The sequence below is a fragment of the Macaca mulatta genome, chromosome X (assembly GCF_049350105.2).
Source record: "Macaca mulatta isolate MMU2019108-1 chromosome X, T2T-MMU8v2.0, whole genome shotgun sequence".
Classification (NCBI taxonomy): Eukaryota; Metazoa; Chordata; class Mammalia; order Primates; family Cercopithecidae; genus Macaca; species Macaca mulatta.
The window spans coordinates 47,085,074-47,102,313 of NC_133426.1; the positions used below are offsets into that span (position 1 = coordinate 47,085,074).

Here is a 17,240-nt window from a genome sequence, read left to right on the forward strand (position 1 = left end):
AGGCGTGAGCCACTGCGCCTGGCTCTTCTTCTTCTTCTTCTTCTTTTTTTTTTTTTTTTTTTTTTTTTTTGAGAGGGAGTCTCGCCCTGTCGTCCAGGCTGGAGTGCAATGGCGCCATCTTGGCTCACTGCAACCTCCGCCTCCTGGGTTCAAGCAATTCTCCTGTCTCAGCCTCCCAAGCAGCTGGGATTACAGGTGTGAGTCACTGTGCCCGGCACTCTTCTTCTTTTTTTTAATGGCAATATTACTTTGTGTTTTTTTATTTTTAGTAGAGATGAGGTCTCACTATGTTACCCAGGCTGGTCTCGAACTTCAGAGCTCAAGCGATCCTCTCACCTCAACCTCCCAAGGTGCTGGGATTATAGGCGTGAGCCACCATGCCCACCCAGCCCAAGTTTTATCTTTTAAATTGCAATTTTTATTAACACATTGTAGTTGTACATATTTGTAGGGTATAATTTGATGTCTTTATATATGTTGTATAGTTGAATCAGGATATTTAGCATATCCATCATCTCATGCGTTTATCATTTCTTTATGGTGAGAACATTCAAAAGCCTCTCTTGTAGCTATTTTGTAAAATATAATACCCTTCTGTTAACTATTGTCACCCTGTGCAATAGAACACCAGAACTTATTCCTCCCAATTATAACTTTGTGCCCATTGACCAGCATTTTTTCACCACCAAAATATATAGATCTCCAGCTATAAATACCACAGAATTATCTTTTTTGAAAAGAGTTGGATTTTATGGCAGTTTCCTAAGGCATATTTTTTATATAAGTACCCAATTCTTGTCTGTGCATTATCTTTTATTTTGAATAATTTATGTTTATATTTATGTCTCTATATTCTATAAACGTTCTATAAATTTGACCTGAGAAGATCTGTTTTTAGCTTCCCAATAATAGTAGTTTAATGTCACTTATTCATTCCCTTGAATAGAAAACCATTTGTTTTTTCTTCCCATATGTTTAAGTTATTAAACAGCAAAAGAGTATTGTGCCCAACACTTGAAATCTTTTACTAAAGAATACCTTTTACTTTTGTTTCTCAAATGTCTGACTAGTTTCTTAGTCAAGTAATAACAAAAAGTACCCAGGTAAAAGTACATCTTGAACTTTCATCATCCTCATTTTCGAGAGGCTTCAGTGTAATATAACAAACTTTTCTGATAGTGGTGTTAAAAGCCAGGGTGGACCATCTTAGGAGCTTCTTATCTGGAAGAATTCAGTAAGTGGCTAGATTACCACTTAATTGGAAAGTGGAGGGGGATGTGTATAGAGTGGGGGATGGAGGTAGAAAATCAGGTACTCTAGAGGAAATTCAAGCAATAATAAATGTGAGGCTGGATTAGATGATCTTAGAATTATATTTCATCCCTGGAATTCTTTATCATATGAAATTAATTTAAATGAAATATGGAATATGCCCCTTTAAAACTTTGACAGTTTCCAGTATTCTTTTAGGTGTTGAATTTCTCAATCTAAGATAATCTATCGGGCCTTTGCATTCTTTTTGTCTTTATTCATATGTAAGAGTTAACACTTGGCTTTAACCATAAGAATTCCCAATATTTCCTTAGAAATGAATCTTCCCTTACTTTCCCCACTTCCTCTACATAAACGCATAGGTGCACTCATGCATTTTAAATCTTTGGGCAGCAGCATGCAGTGGCTCATGCCTGTAATCCCAGCACTTTGGGAGGCTGAGTTGGGCGGATCACTTGAGGCCAGGAGTTCGAGACTAGACCAGCCTGGCCAACATGGTGAAACCCCATCTCTACTAAAAATGCAAAAATTAGCCAGGCATGGTGATGCACACCTGTAGTCTCAGCTACTTGGGAGGCTGAGGCAAGAGAATCGATTGAACCCAGGAGGCAGAGGTTACAGTGAGCCAAGATCGTACCTCTGCACTCCAGCCTGGGCAACAGAGTGAGACTGTCTCAAAAAAAAAAAAAAAAAAAGCTTTCCACAGTGATGGAAATGTTTTACGTCTGTGCTGTCTAGTGTGGTTAAAATGTGGCTACTGTGACTAAGAAACTAAATTTTTTAATTATACGTAATTTTAATTTAATTAAATTTAAGACTGGGCGCAGTGGCTCACGCCTGTAATCCCAGCACTTTGGGAGGCCAAGGCAGGCAGATCACTTGAGGTCAGGAGTTCGAGACCATCCTGACCAACATAGTGAAACCCCATCTCTACTAAAAATACAAAAATTAGCCGGGCATTGTGGCACATTCCTGTAATCCCAGCTACTGGGGAGGCTGAAGCAGGAGAACCGCTTGAACCTGGGAGGCAGAGGTTGCAGTGAGCCGAGATTGCACCACTGCACTCCAGCCTGGGCGACAAAGTGAGACACCATCTAAAAAAATAAAATAAAAAATTAAATAGCCACTCATGGCTACTTGGCCACCAAGTTGGACAGCTCAGTTCTATAACAACAATTTCACGGGGCATGGTGGCTCACACCTGTAATCCCAACACTTTGAGGGAGGCTGGGGCTGTTGGATCACTTGAGCCCAGGAGTTCAAGACCAGCCTGAGCAACACAGATTCCATCTCTATTTTTAAATGTTTTATAAAATTCTTTTTGAGATAGGGTCTCACTCTATTGCCCAGGCTGGAGTGCAGTGGTGTGATCTCGGCTCACTGAAGCTTGGACCTCCCGGGTTCAGGCAATTCTCATGCCTCAGCCTCCCAAGTAGCTGGGACTACAGATGTGCACCACCATGCCCAGATAACTTTTGTATTTTCAGTAGAGACAGGGTTTCGCCATGTTGCCCAAGCTGGTCTCGAACTCCTGGTGTCAAGTGATCCACCTGCCTCGGCCTCCCAAAGTGCTGGGATTACAGGTGTAAGCCACTGTGCTCTGGCCTAAAATTTTTATGCTTAAAAGAAAAAAATTCAGGCCGGGCGCGGTGGCTCAAGCCTGTAATCCCAGCACTTTGGGAGGCCGAGACGGGCGGATCACGAGGTCAGGAGATCGAGACCATCCTGGCTAACACAGTGAAACCCCGTCTCTACTAAAAATACAAAAAAAAAACTTAGCCGGGCGAGGTGGCAGGCGCCTGTAGTCCCAGCTACTCGGGAGGCTGAGGCAGGAGAATGGCGTGAACCCGGGAGGCGGAGCTTGCAGTGAGCTGAGATCCGGCCACTGCACTCCAGCCTGGGTGACAGAGCGAGACTCCGTCTCAAAAAAAAAAAAAAAGAAAAAAAGAAAAAAATTCAAGAAGTTAGGTTACTTAGATATTGGAATTCCTGTGATCTTTTTAGAACCAGTGAATGCTCTAGCAATAATACTGACTTTGTGTGTTTTCTTTTGTTTGTTTATAAGCATTTTCTGAGCAACTGCTTCTTCAATAGTTAATGACAATGCAAAATGAAAGACACAGTTTCTGTTTTTAAGATCTATCCCTAAGGACTTGACAATTGATATAGGTACAGTGTGAAAAGTCCCATTATAAAAGCATTTATAGGGTGATGTGGGAGACACAGAGAAGAGACTACATGACTGTTTACAGGAGCCCAGGAAAGCATCTCAGAAAACTTGATGCTTGAATGCTTGAGCTGAAACCTCAAAAGGAGTGTTTGAATTTTTTTTTTTTTTTTTTTTTGGCCTCTGTGTTTGCTGTTTTCTGTAAGAACAGGTTTCTTGGGTTACTTGTAAAGCATCTGTTATGGTCAGTTTAGGACTAACTTTCTCCCGGTCTTTCCGTTGCTTCCTATAAGCTATCAATTTAGGTCCAGAAACATAGGGCTCTCCCTTTTCCTCCAACCCTGCTACCTTGATGCATATTTTCTTCCTACAGTGCTCTATAAAAAGCTGCATCACTGCCTTCCACGTCACCTGTGCCTTTGAGCACGGCCTAGAGATGAAGACCATCCTAGATGAGGGAGACGAAGTGAAGTTCAAGTCATATTGCCTCAAGCATAGCCAAAACAGGCAGAAACTTGGAGAAGCTGAGTACCCCCACCACAGGGCTAAAGAGCAGAGTCAGGCCAAAAGTGAGAAAACCAGCCTGCGGGCACAGAAGCTTTGGGAGCTGGAGGAGGAGTTCTATTCCTTGGTACGAGTGGAAGATGTGGCCGCAGAGCTGGGTATGCCCACACTAGCTGTGGACTTTATCTATAACTACTGGAAACTGAAGCGGAAAAGTAACTTCAATAAGCCATTATTTCCTCCAAAGGAGGATGAAGAAAATGGGCTGGTGCAGCCAAAAGAGGAAAGCATTCACACTCGAATGAGAATGTTTATGCATCTACGCCAGGACCTGGAGAGGGTAAGGTGACCAGCTGTGACTAGTATATAGGTCTTGGTCTGTGTAGAAATGGAGGTCCCACTTCCGGTTTAATAATGGTTAGTCAGCTCATAATAGTGTGGGCTTCTGTGTCCTTGCTTATCTTCTGATCTCTTTGTGGCCCCAGACTTGTGGGCTCTGTGTAAATTCTGGCAGGCACATCCAGGGGATTTGAGAGGCCTCACGTATATGCTCTATGAACTTTACATTTGAAATAAACTCTCATTTGGTTTAGTTTTTATTCACTGTTGAGCCTAAATTGGCCCCTTCATATTTTACTGACATATTTATGAGACTTTAGGCTGAAGAAAGAGTGAATTTTGTTCAGGAAAACACCAAATTAGAGTTTCACAAACTTGGCACTGTTGACATTTTGGACTGAATCGTTTTTTGTTGTTAGGGGGCTGTCCTTTGTTGTAGGGGGAATTTAAGATGTTTACCAGCATCCCTGGCCTCTACCCACTAGATGCCAGTAGCACCCGCACACACACCCCCAACGTGACAACCAAAAATGTCTGCAAACTGCTCTCCCCCAGTTGAGAGCCACTCCACATGATAATTCAATATAACTCATGGTGTATTTATCAGGTATCTACTAAATGAGATGCTGCAGGGCTTCAAGGATAAGTTAAACCCTGTGTTTATCCTAGAGAATTTTCTAATTAAATGTAATTCTATAAATGGCTTGTGTTTTTTTCTCTGCTACCAGAATTTGAAAGAGAACTAATAGATTTGGCTCACTTTTAAAAATTTAAGACACTCACATATAGCACCTACTATTACTATTATTGCCAACACTGTCCTAAGCATTTTATAAATATTAATTCATTTAATTCTAACATGCCCATGAAAAACTACTATTATTATCATCATCGCTATTTACAGATGAACAAACTGGGGCAAAGAAAGTTTGTGTAACTTGCCTAGGTAGGGAGTATGAGAGAGTGAGTATTTCACCTTTGTGGCTGTGGAAACTTGGTTGAGCTGAAAGTGTGAGCAAAGAAAACACTTCTAGTCTTCCCAGTGGAACTGTATCCTGCCCATCCGGCACTGATTAGAAAATTCTGCTGGGTACAGCCAGCATTGCCATCATTCATACTCAGGGATCTAAAGGGAATGCTGAATTGTTAAACTATCATTCGGTCTTCCTAACCTGGCTGTGCAAATAAATATCAAACCCATGACACTGCAAGGAGAGTAGGTTTCAGAAGGCAGATTTGGAGCATTTTGCTCTTACTATTGATTTATATAGGAACCATGATCCCACAATTGACCATGCTGTGTGAATTCCTGTGGAGTGGCTCTCATTCTGCAGCTCTTGGATTCTGTCTTCTCAACCCTACCTGACTTTAGTGTCTTTATTTTAGCCAAACAATTTCAGTTGTCAGGTTTGCTTAACATGACAAACATCTCTATTTGTTGGGGATTGGGCTTTCAGGTCCGAAATCTGTGCTATATGATAAGCAGGCGAGAGAAGCTGAAACTGTCACACAACAAAATACAGGAACAGATCTTCGGTTTGCAAGTCCAGCTTCTTAACCAAGAAATTGATGCAGGTAACCTGTATATTTAAAATGTCCTAACAAATATGTAGACTCTGGTTATATCCTATCTTAACAATTTAAATTTCATGCCAGTCATTCCACTTAAAAATCTTTTTAAATTCTTGTCAGATATCTCATTTGCTTCCGTCTAATCTTGGTATAAACTGGCCCATTTCACTGTCAATTCATAAGGCAAGAAATCCCAGGGTGGGGTAGGAGGAGTTGTAGGTCTAGGGCAGGTAATCTAGGTCCCAAACAGATATTCGAGACCATTAGTTGAAGCCATGAAATTATTCTGTAATTATCAAATTCATTTAGAAATCGACAGGATAGAATCTAACCCGTTTCCAGAAAACACTTAATTCCAGGGTTACTCATCTTAACAGTAGTCTATTAAAACAAATCCTTAGCCAGAAGTAAGTTTTTAGATCTGAGTTGTTATCTTTTCATTTATTCACTAATATTTGTTGAGCACCTACAATGGACTAAGAACTGATTTACAAGATAGAGCAGAAAGCAAGACAAAATCCCTGCCTGTAGGGTATACTGCTCACTTGGTGAGCAAGACAGGTGAGCATAATTATAGTGCCCTAAGCATAGGGAGCTTGGCTGGAGTGATAACAGTCATATTCAGTGACACCTGTAAACTCCCTGTGCCTCATTTAACACAGTGGTCAATGGCAGAGCCTGGGAAACTAGGGGTCACTGGACGGGGTGTGCAGAATCAGCTCCTGCCAAGGGAGCCATGGAGCAAGAGAGAGACTCAGAAATGAGGTGACAAGTGGGTGTCAGAGGCCCTGGAGTATCTCAATGTCATGTGTCTCAACAGAGTAGTGTAGCAGGAGGCAGCAAGACTGCTCAGCCACAAAGGGCAACATGACAAACAAGGAGAAGCAGAGGATAACAGGGAGAGTCCCTGCATGCCAAGGAAATTGGCTCCTACCCACATGCCTTCTGATGGGTAGGAGTCAACCTCATTATGACTTGCAGCATCAGCAGGTGGTAGCTGCTGACAGAAATGGGGGTTGTGGGTGTTTAAGGTGGACCTTTGGGGAACAAATGCTGCCCACTGGGGTACCTAAAAGCTATCCTCTCGATATCTCATTTTTGTGAGGCTACCGTAAGATGATAATGGGCAAAGGTCAAGTCCATATACAAGAAGGAATTGTTTGATAGTGCTTTTTAAATTTCAAAGTACTTGAAATAATACAAGAAGGCCTGTTCTGACTGTGATTGTAGGGTGACTTGACTGAGAAACTGATTGCCGATACTCCCCAGCCAATCCTAAAGCTAGCCGATTGGCAGGAATGTTATGATTCTTTTCTGCTGGCCTTACCACTACAAAACCTTTCACCTCCATAATGTTCATTTGTAGTCAGGAAATTATTCTAGGTTAAGGATATAAAATTTATGGGAACCACCCAGTATCACCTCTAATGCCAAGTTCAAACACATACATACTCTTCACCCACCAAAACCCTTGCAACGTTTCTGAAGGTTTGTGTTTGCCTTGCTTCAGGAAGGCCAGAAGAGATTAGAGGATGAGGCCTGAAATGTGTGTGTTTAAGACACATACTAAGTGCTGTGCCATACCGACACATGCATACAGAGACACACAAATAGGGAGACCCTGTTCTAAACTATTGCTAGAGACATTCTTCTCAGAAATGGAAGGGCAGAGATGGGACGCAGGAGGCAGCATACTAGTTTGTGATCATTTTACAAACTAAAGGAGCAGAGGTAAAGAGGTGTGGAGCCATATAGCAAACAGTGGCATTGCTGAGTTTCTCATCTGTAGCATTCTTGGTCCCAGCCTCTAGTTCAGCTCACTCCAGCTGCTGCACTATGATGTACATACCTAGCAGAGCCAGGTGCTTGTTAAACATTTGGAAGAGTAGGTATGTGAACTCACTCTGCCGTAAGCACAAAAGCCATTATTTAAATCTGTTGTTAAAATGAATCTTTCTTTTTTACCTCAGGGCTACCTTTGACAAATGCACTCGAAAACTCACTGTTTTATCCACCACCAAGAATTACCTTGAAGTTAAAAATGCCCAGATCAACCCCAGAAGACCACAGAAACAGCTCCACAGAAACCGATCAGCAACCCCACTCTCCTGACAGCAGCTCCTCTGTTCACAGTATAAGGAGCATGCAGGTGCCCCAGGAGTCACTAGAAATGAGAACGAAATCATATCCGAGATACCCACTAGAGAGCAAGAATAACCGTTTGCTGGCCAGTCTCAGCCATTCTAGGAGTGAAACAAAGGAGTCCAGTCCTGCTTGGAGAACCCCGTCTTCAGAGTGCTATCATGGGCAGTCACTGGGAAAGCCTCTTGTCCTTCAGGCTGCCCTCCATGGACAGTCTTCCATTGGGAATGGGAAAAGTCAGCCTAACTCCAAGTTTGCCAAATCCAATGGCCTGGAGGGCAGCTGGTCTGGGAATGTCACCCAAAAAGACAGCTCGAGTGAGATGTTCTGTGACCAGGAGCCTGTGCTCAGTCCCCACTTGGTCAGTCAGGGCAGCTTTAGAAAATCCACTGTAGAACACTTTAGTAGGTCCTTTAAAGAGACCACCAATAGGTGGGTGAGGAACGCAGAGGACCTCCAGTGCTATGTGAAGCCAACCAAGAATATGAGCCCCAAGGAGCAGTTCTGGGGTAGACAGCTTCTCAAGCGGTCTGCAGGGAGAGCTCCATATCAGGAAAATGATGGCTATTGCCCAGATTTGGAGCTGAGTGATTCAGAAGCAGAAAGTGATGGGAATAAAGAAAAAGTCAGGGTAAGGAAAGATAGCTCAGACAGGGAAAATCCTCCCCATGACTCTAGACGGGATTGCCATGGTAAAAGCAAGACACATCCCCTTTCCCACAGTTCAATGCAAAGGTGATTAGAAACTTCCAAGGATGACCCAACCTTTGCCTTTGCCCCATATATTGGGGAAAACCCATACACCAAAAGGATTTTAGCATATGTTAAGAGAAATTGCAGTGAAAAGGATAACATTTTTCCATAGTAAATTGTCTTGCAGTTTTTGAAAATGTTTCAAGTCTAGTTTTTACAAGCACATTACAGTAATTGCAGGTTGTCCAGAGGTTGGTTTGTCAGAGGCTATTGGGAACAGCTGGGCCCAGGGTATTTGCTCAGTAAATATTTTGGGGCAGCTTTGCAGTTATATAACACATTGACAAGTATATGTATTAAGAGTCCTTGCATTGTTAACTGATTTGCAAGAGACCATGATTATCAGACACTAAAACTACTTATCTTTTGAAGCTACAGCATGTGACTCCCAGAGCTCCTGTCTGTAGGAAGTTTCTAATTCCACTGGTATCTATAAACCCTTTTCAGGGGAGAGACCAGGAGACCACCATCTTAGATACTGTCAAACTCACTACTGTCTTCCTTTGTTCTGCACAAGGTTGAGTTCCTTTCACAGTATCTTAACTTACTGAGTCAATACTCCTCATGCTTATCAGTGTCCAGTGCCTGTTCCTAAACTTGCTTGTTGGGGACACACTCATAACTATTTCACCTGACTGACAAGCATAAAAGGCTAACTTGTGGATAGTGTTTACAAAAGTACAAAAGTACTACTTCCAAGGAAAATGCTCTGATTCTCTGTTTAGGCATTTATGAAGTATTCCAGAGCCTTTCCCAAAGTGAGACCATTTCTGGGGTATTTGTACCAGGTCAGGGTTTTTGTGTTGTTGTTTTCAAATAAGTTTGACTAAAATAAGTTTGGCTGACAGTTTTTGTATACCTGCTTTAATGTTTATAAAATTTTTATTGAGGTATAATTAAAATATAGTAAAATGCACAGAGGTTAAGTATTCTTACCTGCTTTAATTTTGAAACAGATTTTTATTGTCAAACAGAATTTGAAAGCATGTGTTTAACACATGGATATAATTTAGCTTTGTGTCAACTTTGAATCTGAGGCAGTTTCCCAAACAAAAAGGCTGGAGCCATTTTTCAGAAGTTGCTTATACCCTGTTCCCAAACTATCAGCCTTGATTAATTTCTAGTAGGAAGAGAATAATTACATTTGCAGGGGAGGTGGATAAAAACATGTCTGCTTCCCATTTAAATAAGAGAGAAATGATGCCGTTTCTTAAATGTGAAGCAGACTATAATTCTCAGCTCTCTTTTCTTCTTAGCCTTAAATTAATATTCTCTTTCTTCTAGTTTGGGAAAGTGTAGTGGGAATATTCAGACAAAAGAGGCCATTTTCCATTTTTAAAGCTTCTTACTGGTGAAACAGCCCAGTTGTAGTAGGTGCCAGTCAGTCAAGGCAGGGGCCCTCTCTCCGTCAATATGGAAAACTCAGCAGTTTTCCTCTCCCCCAGTTGCGTTCTTGTCATGTTGTTAATGAGTTCCTTTGCTTTTTGCTTTCTCCTTTTCTGAAAATATGTGTTTCGCCTCTCTTTTGGCTACATCTTCAAAATATTTCTTTTGTGCCTATGTACATGTGTAAACATGCCATAGCATGTGTGGTAGGTGTCCTGTATTTTGTTTGGAAAAAAATATCAAAATGAGGAAGAGAATTTCCCCTATTTACGCATAGGTTTCTGTGCTTTTTCTTTGAGTTCTCTGGAGTAGATATTAATTTGACACCTTCATGGTAATGAAATTATGATGGAGCTGTGTTGTAAATTCCTTATGTCAGAGGCCAGTGCAGTAGCCTATGTCCTTTCATGCCTTTCAATTCTGAGTGGGAGGAAAAGCAGACATCGAAACAGTGCTTCAGCCAAATTCCATATGTAATGCCATTGGGAGAGTATTGACTAAAATATCATTCGTCAGGGAAATATAGTTGTAATATTTTTACAGGATATTCCTAGGTAAATGAAGGAGCCTTCAGTTGTAAATTTCAATTACCCCAAAATGTATTTGCTACATTTTGTTGTTTGAAGTATTACCTCTTAACCTTCTTTGTTAATTTTTTTCATTTTGTCTTATATAGTCCAGTTTTCCAAGATAAGCTCAGTCCTTTTTCAAATGTCACCTTTTTACCAATACTTTTTCATTAAATTATGAAAACTGCTAACTACTGTCAGTGTGTTTTTTATTTTGGCATATTGGTTACATATGTTCGTTTTATATTTAAAAAATTATATTCACTGAACAAAACAGATAGTGTGGAGAGGGGGAGGAGGAAGAGGAGGAACTGAATGTTTAGAAGCACACATTCAACATTCAAGTCAATACCGGGGACCCAGGAGAACTCTGGATACTTGAACTTTACCAAGAAATCATGATTTTATCAGACTGTTAAGATAAAGGCCTTAGGATCATCATAAAACATCACCAGAGAGATAGATCCTATCTAAAGTGACAAGACTGAAAAGGCTTCAGTCAGGCATCTCTTAAATATATACTCTTTACAATATTCTGTTTGGAGTCTTGTGAGTATGTTGATGTCATGGGATTATGTGGTGTCAAGGGGAGCTTTTAGGCATTATAAACATTTTCATGATTGAAAAATGTACTTGCCAAAGGTCACTGGGTAAATCAGTAGTGAAGATAAAGGTGAAGTTGGTTCTCTTTCTCTCTCTCTCTCTCTCTCTCTCTCTCTGCTAGAGAACTGAAACTACAGGTATACCCTGTTATAGCCAACAAAAGCTATTGAGTTTATACTAATGTGTACATTTCCAATGGGAGATGAATCTTTGTCCTTGTGTTGAAGCAACTTTAAATTCAGAGGATAAGCCAAAGGATGCACAGTCCTGGGTTATTTTCCTTATAGGACTTTAAAATCCTCAGTATGCTTGCTGACCTTTCAGAATTGGGGGAAAAGTACATGATAGAAGTAAAAACTAACTTACCACTGAATAGCTTTTATGTGATATTTTCCAAAAAAATCTACTTATTTATAAATTATATTAGATTTTCACAACCTTAATTCAGCTATTTGCAAGTTTTAATAGAAAGCAGCAATTGTGTGGGTTTTTTTATTTATTCTTTTAACTAACAACCATGCAAGCTTGGATTTTTTTAAGTAACTTTTAGTTAATAAAGACCCACCCTGAGGCTGTCACTTCTATGTGGGAGCTTTATAACTGTCTAGCACTGTAAAAGAAGTTTCTTTGAATATGGTTAATTTTACTATACAGATTGGATCAAATTGCGTGACCTGAAGAGGAGAGGATAGTTGTTCTTCAAATAAATCAATGTTAAGGAGGATCAAGCCCCAGACTAGTGTTCCCTACTCTATGTAGTCACTGATGATCTTTTTTTTTCTTGAGTCAGGGTCTTGTTCTGTCACCCAGGCTGGAGTGCAGCGGCACGATCAGAGCTCACTGCAACCTCCAACTCTTGAACTCAAACAATCCTCCCGCCTCAGCTCCAGAGTAACTGGGACTACAGGTGCATGCCACCATGCCTGTCTACATTTTTCTATTTGTAGAGATGGAGTCTCACTATATTGCCCAGGCTGGTCTCAAACTCCTGGGCTCAGGCAATCTTCCCACCTCGGCCTCCCAAAGTGCTGGCATTACAGGCATATGAGCCACGATGCCTGGCCACTGATGAATTTTTTTTTTTTTTTTTTTTTTAGGGTCTCAGAGCATCTATCATTTCTCATTTTGTTAAGATGGATTTGGATGTGAGCAGTCCAGCCTCAAGGCTTGAATGCCCCAAGCTTTAAATTTCTTTCCCCTCCTCTCACTACTTTCACTCTTCTTCTCAATTTCATTTATTATAACTGAATATCAGGTTATAAACAAGGTGGAAAGATGGAATTGGTCTGTTCAAGCTGTACTGATTACAGTGAGTTATCTTGAGTTGGGAGGCCATTTGCGGAACCATCTTTTGCTCAACATTGCTTTCTAAAGTATTGCCATGATGTAATGACGCTGCTTTCATACACCACACATGGAAATGGATCTCATTATTTTATAGTCATTTCTCACATGAGAAAACTTCATTAGAAAAATTGCTGAAATTTTGAAAATTATAATCACTTCAGCCTCACAACAGAAAGACACTTCAGGTTGGACCAGTACCATTTTAGATCTTTCAGCTGCTTAGGGAAAAAAACATTAAATATGTGTTCCTGCTTCAGATAAGCCTGGCATAAGGTGCCAGCGTTCTGGCAACAGATTTTTCCTCTCTTCGCCTTAACTTTTCTACTTTCCGAAACTGGATCTCTGGTTATTTCTTTCCCCTCCCCCTAGCTCTGCAGACAAAGGTGGCTCTAGGGGTTAAGCAACAACAGTGTTCACAAGGTGGTGGTTAGCTGTGTGCAGTACTATGGCCACTCAGTCTTTTCAGTCATATTTGCCTTCAAGGACAACAATGAACAAGATCAGACAGTGCTGCCTCCATCTTTGGGGCAGAATTTTTGCCCATGTCTTGTCCCCCAGTCCTTAAAGATGGACTGAGAGCTGCATGAGCAGTTTCAAGCTAAAGGTCAGTTTCAAGACAGCTACTTGGGGCCGGGCATGGTGACTCATGCCTGTAATCCCAGCACTTTGGCATGCTGAGGTGGGGAGGATCGCTGGATCCCAGGTGAGACCAGCCTGGGCAACATGACAAAACTCCATGTTATAAAAAATATTTTAAAAAAAAACCTTGGTCGGACAAGCCAGGAAACTTGTTTGGGACCCGTCAAGCCTTCAAATAATAAAAGTTACAATATTCATCAAGCCCTTAACCTATGGCAGGCCTTTTGCTCAACCTTTTACATGGAGCTACCTTTTATTTAGTTCTCACAACAACCATATGAAGATGATACTATCAGCTGCATTTGATACGTGAAAACTGAGGCCAAATGTTTAAGACAGTTGTTCAAAGCTAGAACCTGTGAGGTTGCCTCAACAACTCATAATTTTAGTCACTTTGCTTGACTCCTGTGCCAAAGCCCCCTCTCTAAACACTCTTACTCAGTTTCTTCCTGAAGAAAGCAACCTGAGTTGGGGTTTGGTCATAAGGATTCTGTACCACTTGATCCGTGACACCTGGACAGAGCTGATTGGACCAAAATTAGTCATGTAACACAAAGTCAGTTTCAAGGTTCACATCCAAAACACAAGCTAATTCACACAAATCTGAACAGTACAGACCTCACAGATCTAGGACCTGGTGAATTTGCCTTCTCCATAGCTAGTCTAACTTGTAACTGGGCATAGTAAAGATAAATAATGGCTCCCCAAAGATGTCCACTTCCTAATCCCTGGAGCCTGCGAATATGCTACCTTGCATGGTAAGAGGGGTTTAGCAGATGTAATTAAAGTTAAGGGCTTTCGTCCCCAACCATTACACATGTAACAAACAAGCACATGTACCCCCGACTCTAAAATAAAAATTTAAGGACCTTAAAATGGGGAAGTTATCCTGGATTATCTAGGTGGGCCCAACCTATATAGTCACAAGGGTGCTTATAAGAGGGAAGCAGGAGGATCCGAGTCAGTAGTAAGAGATGTGACAATGGAAGCAGGAGGTTGGAATGATGCAAAGAAGAACCATGAGCCAAGGAATGCAGATAGTTTCTAGAAACGGAAAAAGACAAGAAACAGATCCCCCCCATCCCAGAAGGTTTTCAGAAACAACTCAGCCCTGCCTACACTGTGATTTTAGACATTTGACCTCCTGAACTCTAAGAGAATACATTTGTGTTGTTTTAAGCCACTAAATTTGTGGTAATTTTTACAGCAGAAATAGAAAACTAATACACTAGGCATACTGAAAGTGCTCCTTACCCTTTTGGGGGAGTGTTCCTTTTCCAGTGTGCCCATCTCTGCTGTGATACTCTAGGTTGTCCCCGTACTTTCGTTAGTTGAAACTCTTTGCATTAAATGGAAAACTAGTGTGTTTTTTGATCAATAGAATCCTCCCCTAGAGAAATTAGTTTTCTCTTTCTCGCCCCATCCCCCCAACACTTTTTCCAAGGTAGCCTTTGGTACTTCTTAGGTAGCCTTGGATAATCCTCCATGGGCCTGCTGGATCCACCGCAGCTGAATCTGGCACTGCCAGAGGAGTTGCCCATAGGTTTGTATGGTCCTATTGTCTGAAAAACTGTCCTGGGGAAGTAGAAATAATTCCTTGAGTGATACTCCACGGGGGAAGTTATAGAAGGCACATATGGCTCATTATGAGAAATGCTTTCGTTATCAGAGCCTCCTAAAAGGAAGTGAATGGCTTGAGAGTTGAGTTCTTAAACACCCCAGATACCTGAGCCGAGCTTGGAGGTTAAAGAATGCAACTCTATGCTGCCTACAAGAAGCCCACTTTAAATATTGGCCGGGCGCAGTGGCTCACGCCTGTAATCCCAGCACTCTGGGAGGCCAAGGCGGGCAGATCACCTGAGGTTGGCAGTTCGAGACCAGTCTGACCAACATGGTGAAACCCCGTCTCTACTAAAAATACAAAATTAGCCAGGTGTGGTGGCACATGCCTGTAATCCCAGCTACTCAGGAGGCTGAGGCAGGAGAATCACTTGAACCCAAGAGGTGGAGGTTGCAGTGAGCCGAGATCACAACGTTGCTCTCCAGCCTGGGCAACAAGAGGGAACTCCATCTCAATAAATAAATACAAACGGCCGGGCGCGGTGGCTCACGCCTGTAATCCCAGCACTTTGGGAGGCCGAGGCGGGCGGATCACAAGGTCAGGAGATCGAGACCACAGTGAAACCCCGTCTCTACTAAAAATACAAAAAATTAGCCGGGCGCGGTTGTGGGCGCCTGTAGTCCCAGCTACTCGGGAGGCTGAGGCAGGAGAATGGCGTGAACCCGGGAGGCGGAGCTTGCAGTGAGCCAAGATCGCGCCACTGCACTCCAGCCTGGGCGACAGAGCGAGACTCCGTCTCAAAAAAAAAAAAATAAAAAAAATAAATAAATAAATAAATAAATACAAACAAACATACTGGCTGGGGTGGCTCGCGCCTGTAATCCCAGCACTTTGAGAGGCCAAGGTGGATGGATCACCTGAGGTCAGAAGTTCAAGACCAGCCTGGCCAACATGGTGAAAACCCATCTCTACTAAGTACAGATCACTACTAAAAGTATGGGCATGGTGGCACGCACCTGTAGTCCCAGCTACTCAGGAGGCTGAGGCACAAGAATCACTTGAACCCAGGAGGCAGAGGTAGCAGTAATCCAAGATTGTGCCACTACACTCCAACCTGGGCGACAGAGTGAGACTCCATCTCAAAAAAAAAAAAAAAAAAAAAAAAGGAGATAACCTGAATAGCTCTTTATTATTAAATAAATTGAATTTGCAGTCAAACTTTTCTTTGAGGAAACTCTGCCCAGATGACTTCACTGGTAAATTCTAACAAGCTCTTAAGAAACAGATAATACTAATTATACATAAACTCTTCCAAAAAATTGGACAGGAGAGAATACTTCTCAACTCATTCCATGAAGCCAGCATTACCCTGATACCAAAACCAGACAAATACATAAGAAAACTAGAGACCAATATAAAAATTAATGCAAAAGTGGCCGGGTGTGGTGGCTCATGCGTGTGATCACAGCACTTTGGAAGGCCAAGGCAGGAGGATCACTTGAGGCTGGGAGTTCAAGACCCAACCTCGCCAAGATGGTGAAGCCCCAGTCTCCACTAAAAATACAAAGATTAGCTGGGCGTGGTGGTGGGTGCCTGTAACCCCAGCTGCTTGGGAGACTGAGGCAGGAGAATTGCTTGAACCGAGCAGGTGGAGGTTGCAGTGAGCTGAGATCGTGCCACAGCACTCCAGCCTGGGTGACAGAGTGAGACTCCCTCTCAAAAATAAAAATAAAACTAATGCAAAAGTTCTTAACAAAACGTTAACTAATTGAATCGAAGAATATATCAAAAGTAGGATTTACCCCAGACATGCAAGATTGACTTAACATTTGAAAATCACTCAATGTAATTTACTGTATCTCAATAGATACATAAAAAGCATTTGAGACCAGGCGCTGTGGCTCACGCCTGTGATCCCAGTGCTTTGGGAGGCTGAGGCGGGTGGATCACTTGAGGCCAGGAGTTCGAGACCAGCCTGGCCAACACGGCAAAACCCTGTCTCTACTAAAAATACAAAAACTAGCCGGGTGTGGTGGCAGGCGCCTGTAATCCCAGCTACTCGGTAGGCTGATGCATGAGAATTGCTTGAACCCTGAAGGCGGAGGTTGCAGTGAGCCAAGATTGTGCCTCTGCACTCCAGCCTGGGTGACAGAGTGAGACTCTGTCTCAAAAAAATAAAAACATTTGACAGTATCTACTGCTGATAGTAGTGTTCAGTAAACTGTGAAGAGAAGCTGAATAAAGGATATCTACCCAGAACCTTATAGAGGACACCTACAAAAAACCCTACAGTTGGCCAGGCACATTAGCTCACACCTGTAATCCCAGCACTCTGGGAGGCCGAGGTGGGAGGATCACTTGAGCCCAGGAGTTCCAGACCACCCTG

General features: G+C 42.1%; 1 protein-coding gene across 5 annotated transcripts in view; it reads left to right on the plus strand.

Moving 5' to 3' along the window:
• The window catches only part of JADE3 (jade family PHD finger 3), a 150,655-nt gene extending 139,760 nt beyond the window's left edge, over positions 1-10,895 (plus strand). For all 5 annotated transcript variants that reach the window (XM_001100171.5, XM_077988567.1, XM_002806209.4 and 2 more), the window contains 3 exons: positions 3,813-4,283; positions 5,740-5,857; positions 7,825-10,895. In XM_001100171.5, coding sequence (XP_001100171.3) covers positions 3,813-4,283; positions 5,740-5,857; positions 7,825-8,735 — 1,500 coding nt within the window. In that variant the 3' untranslated portion in view covers positions 8,736-10,895. The remainder of the gene's footprint in view (positions 1-3,812; positions 4,284-5,739; positions 5,858-7,824) is intronic.
• Positions 10,896-17,240: the final 6,345 nt, after the last annotated feature.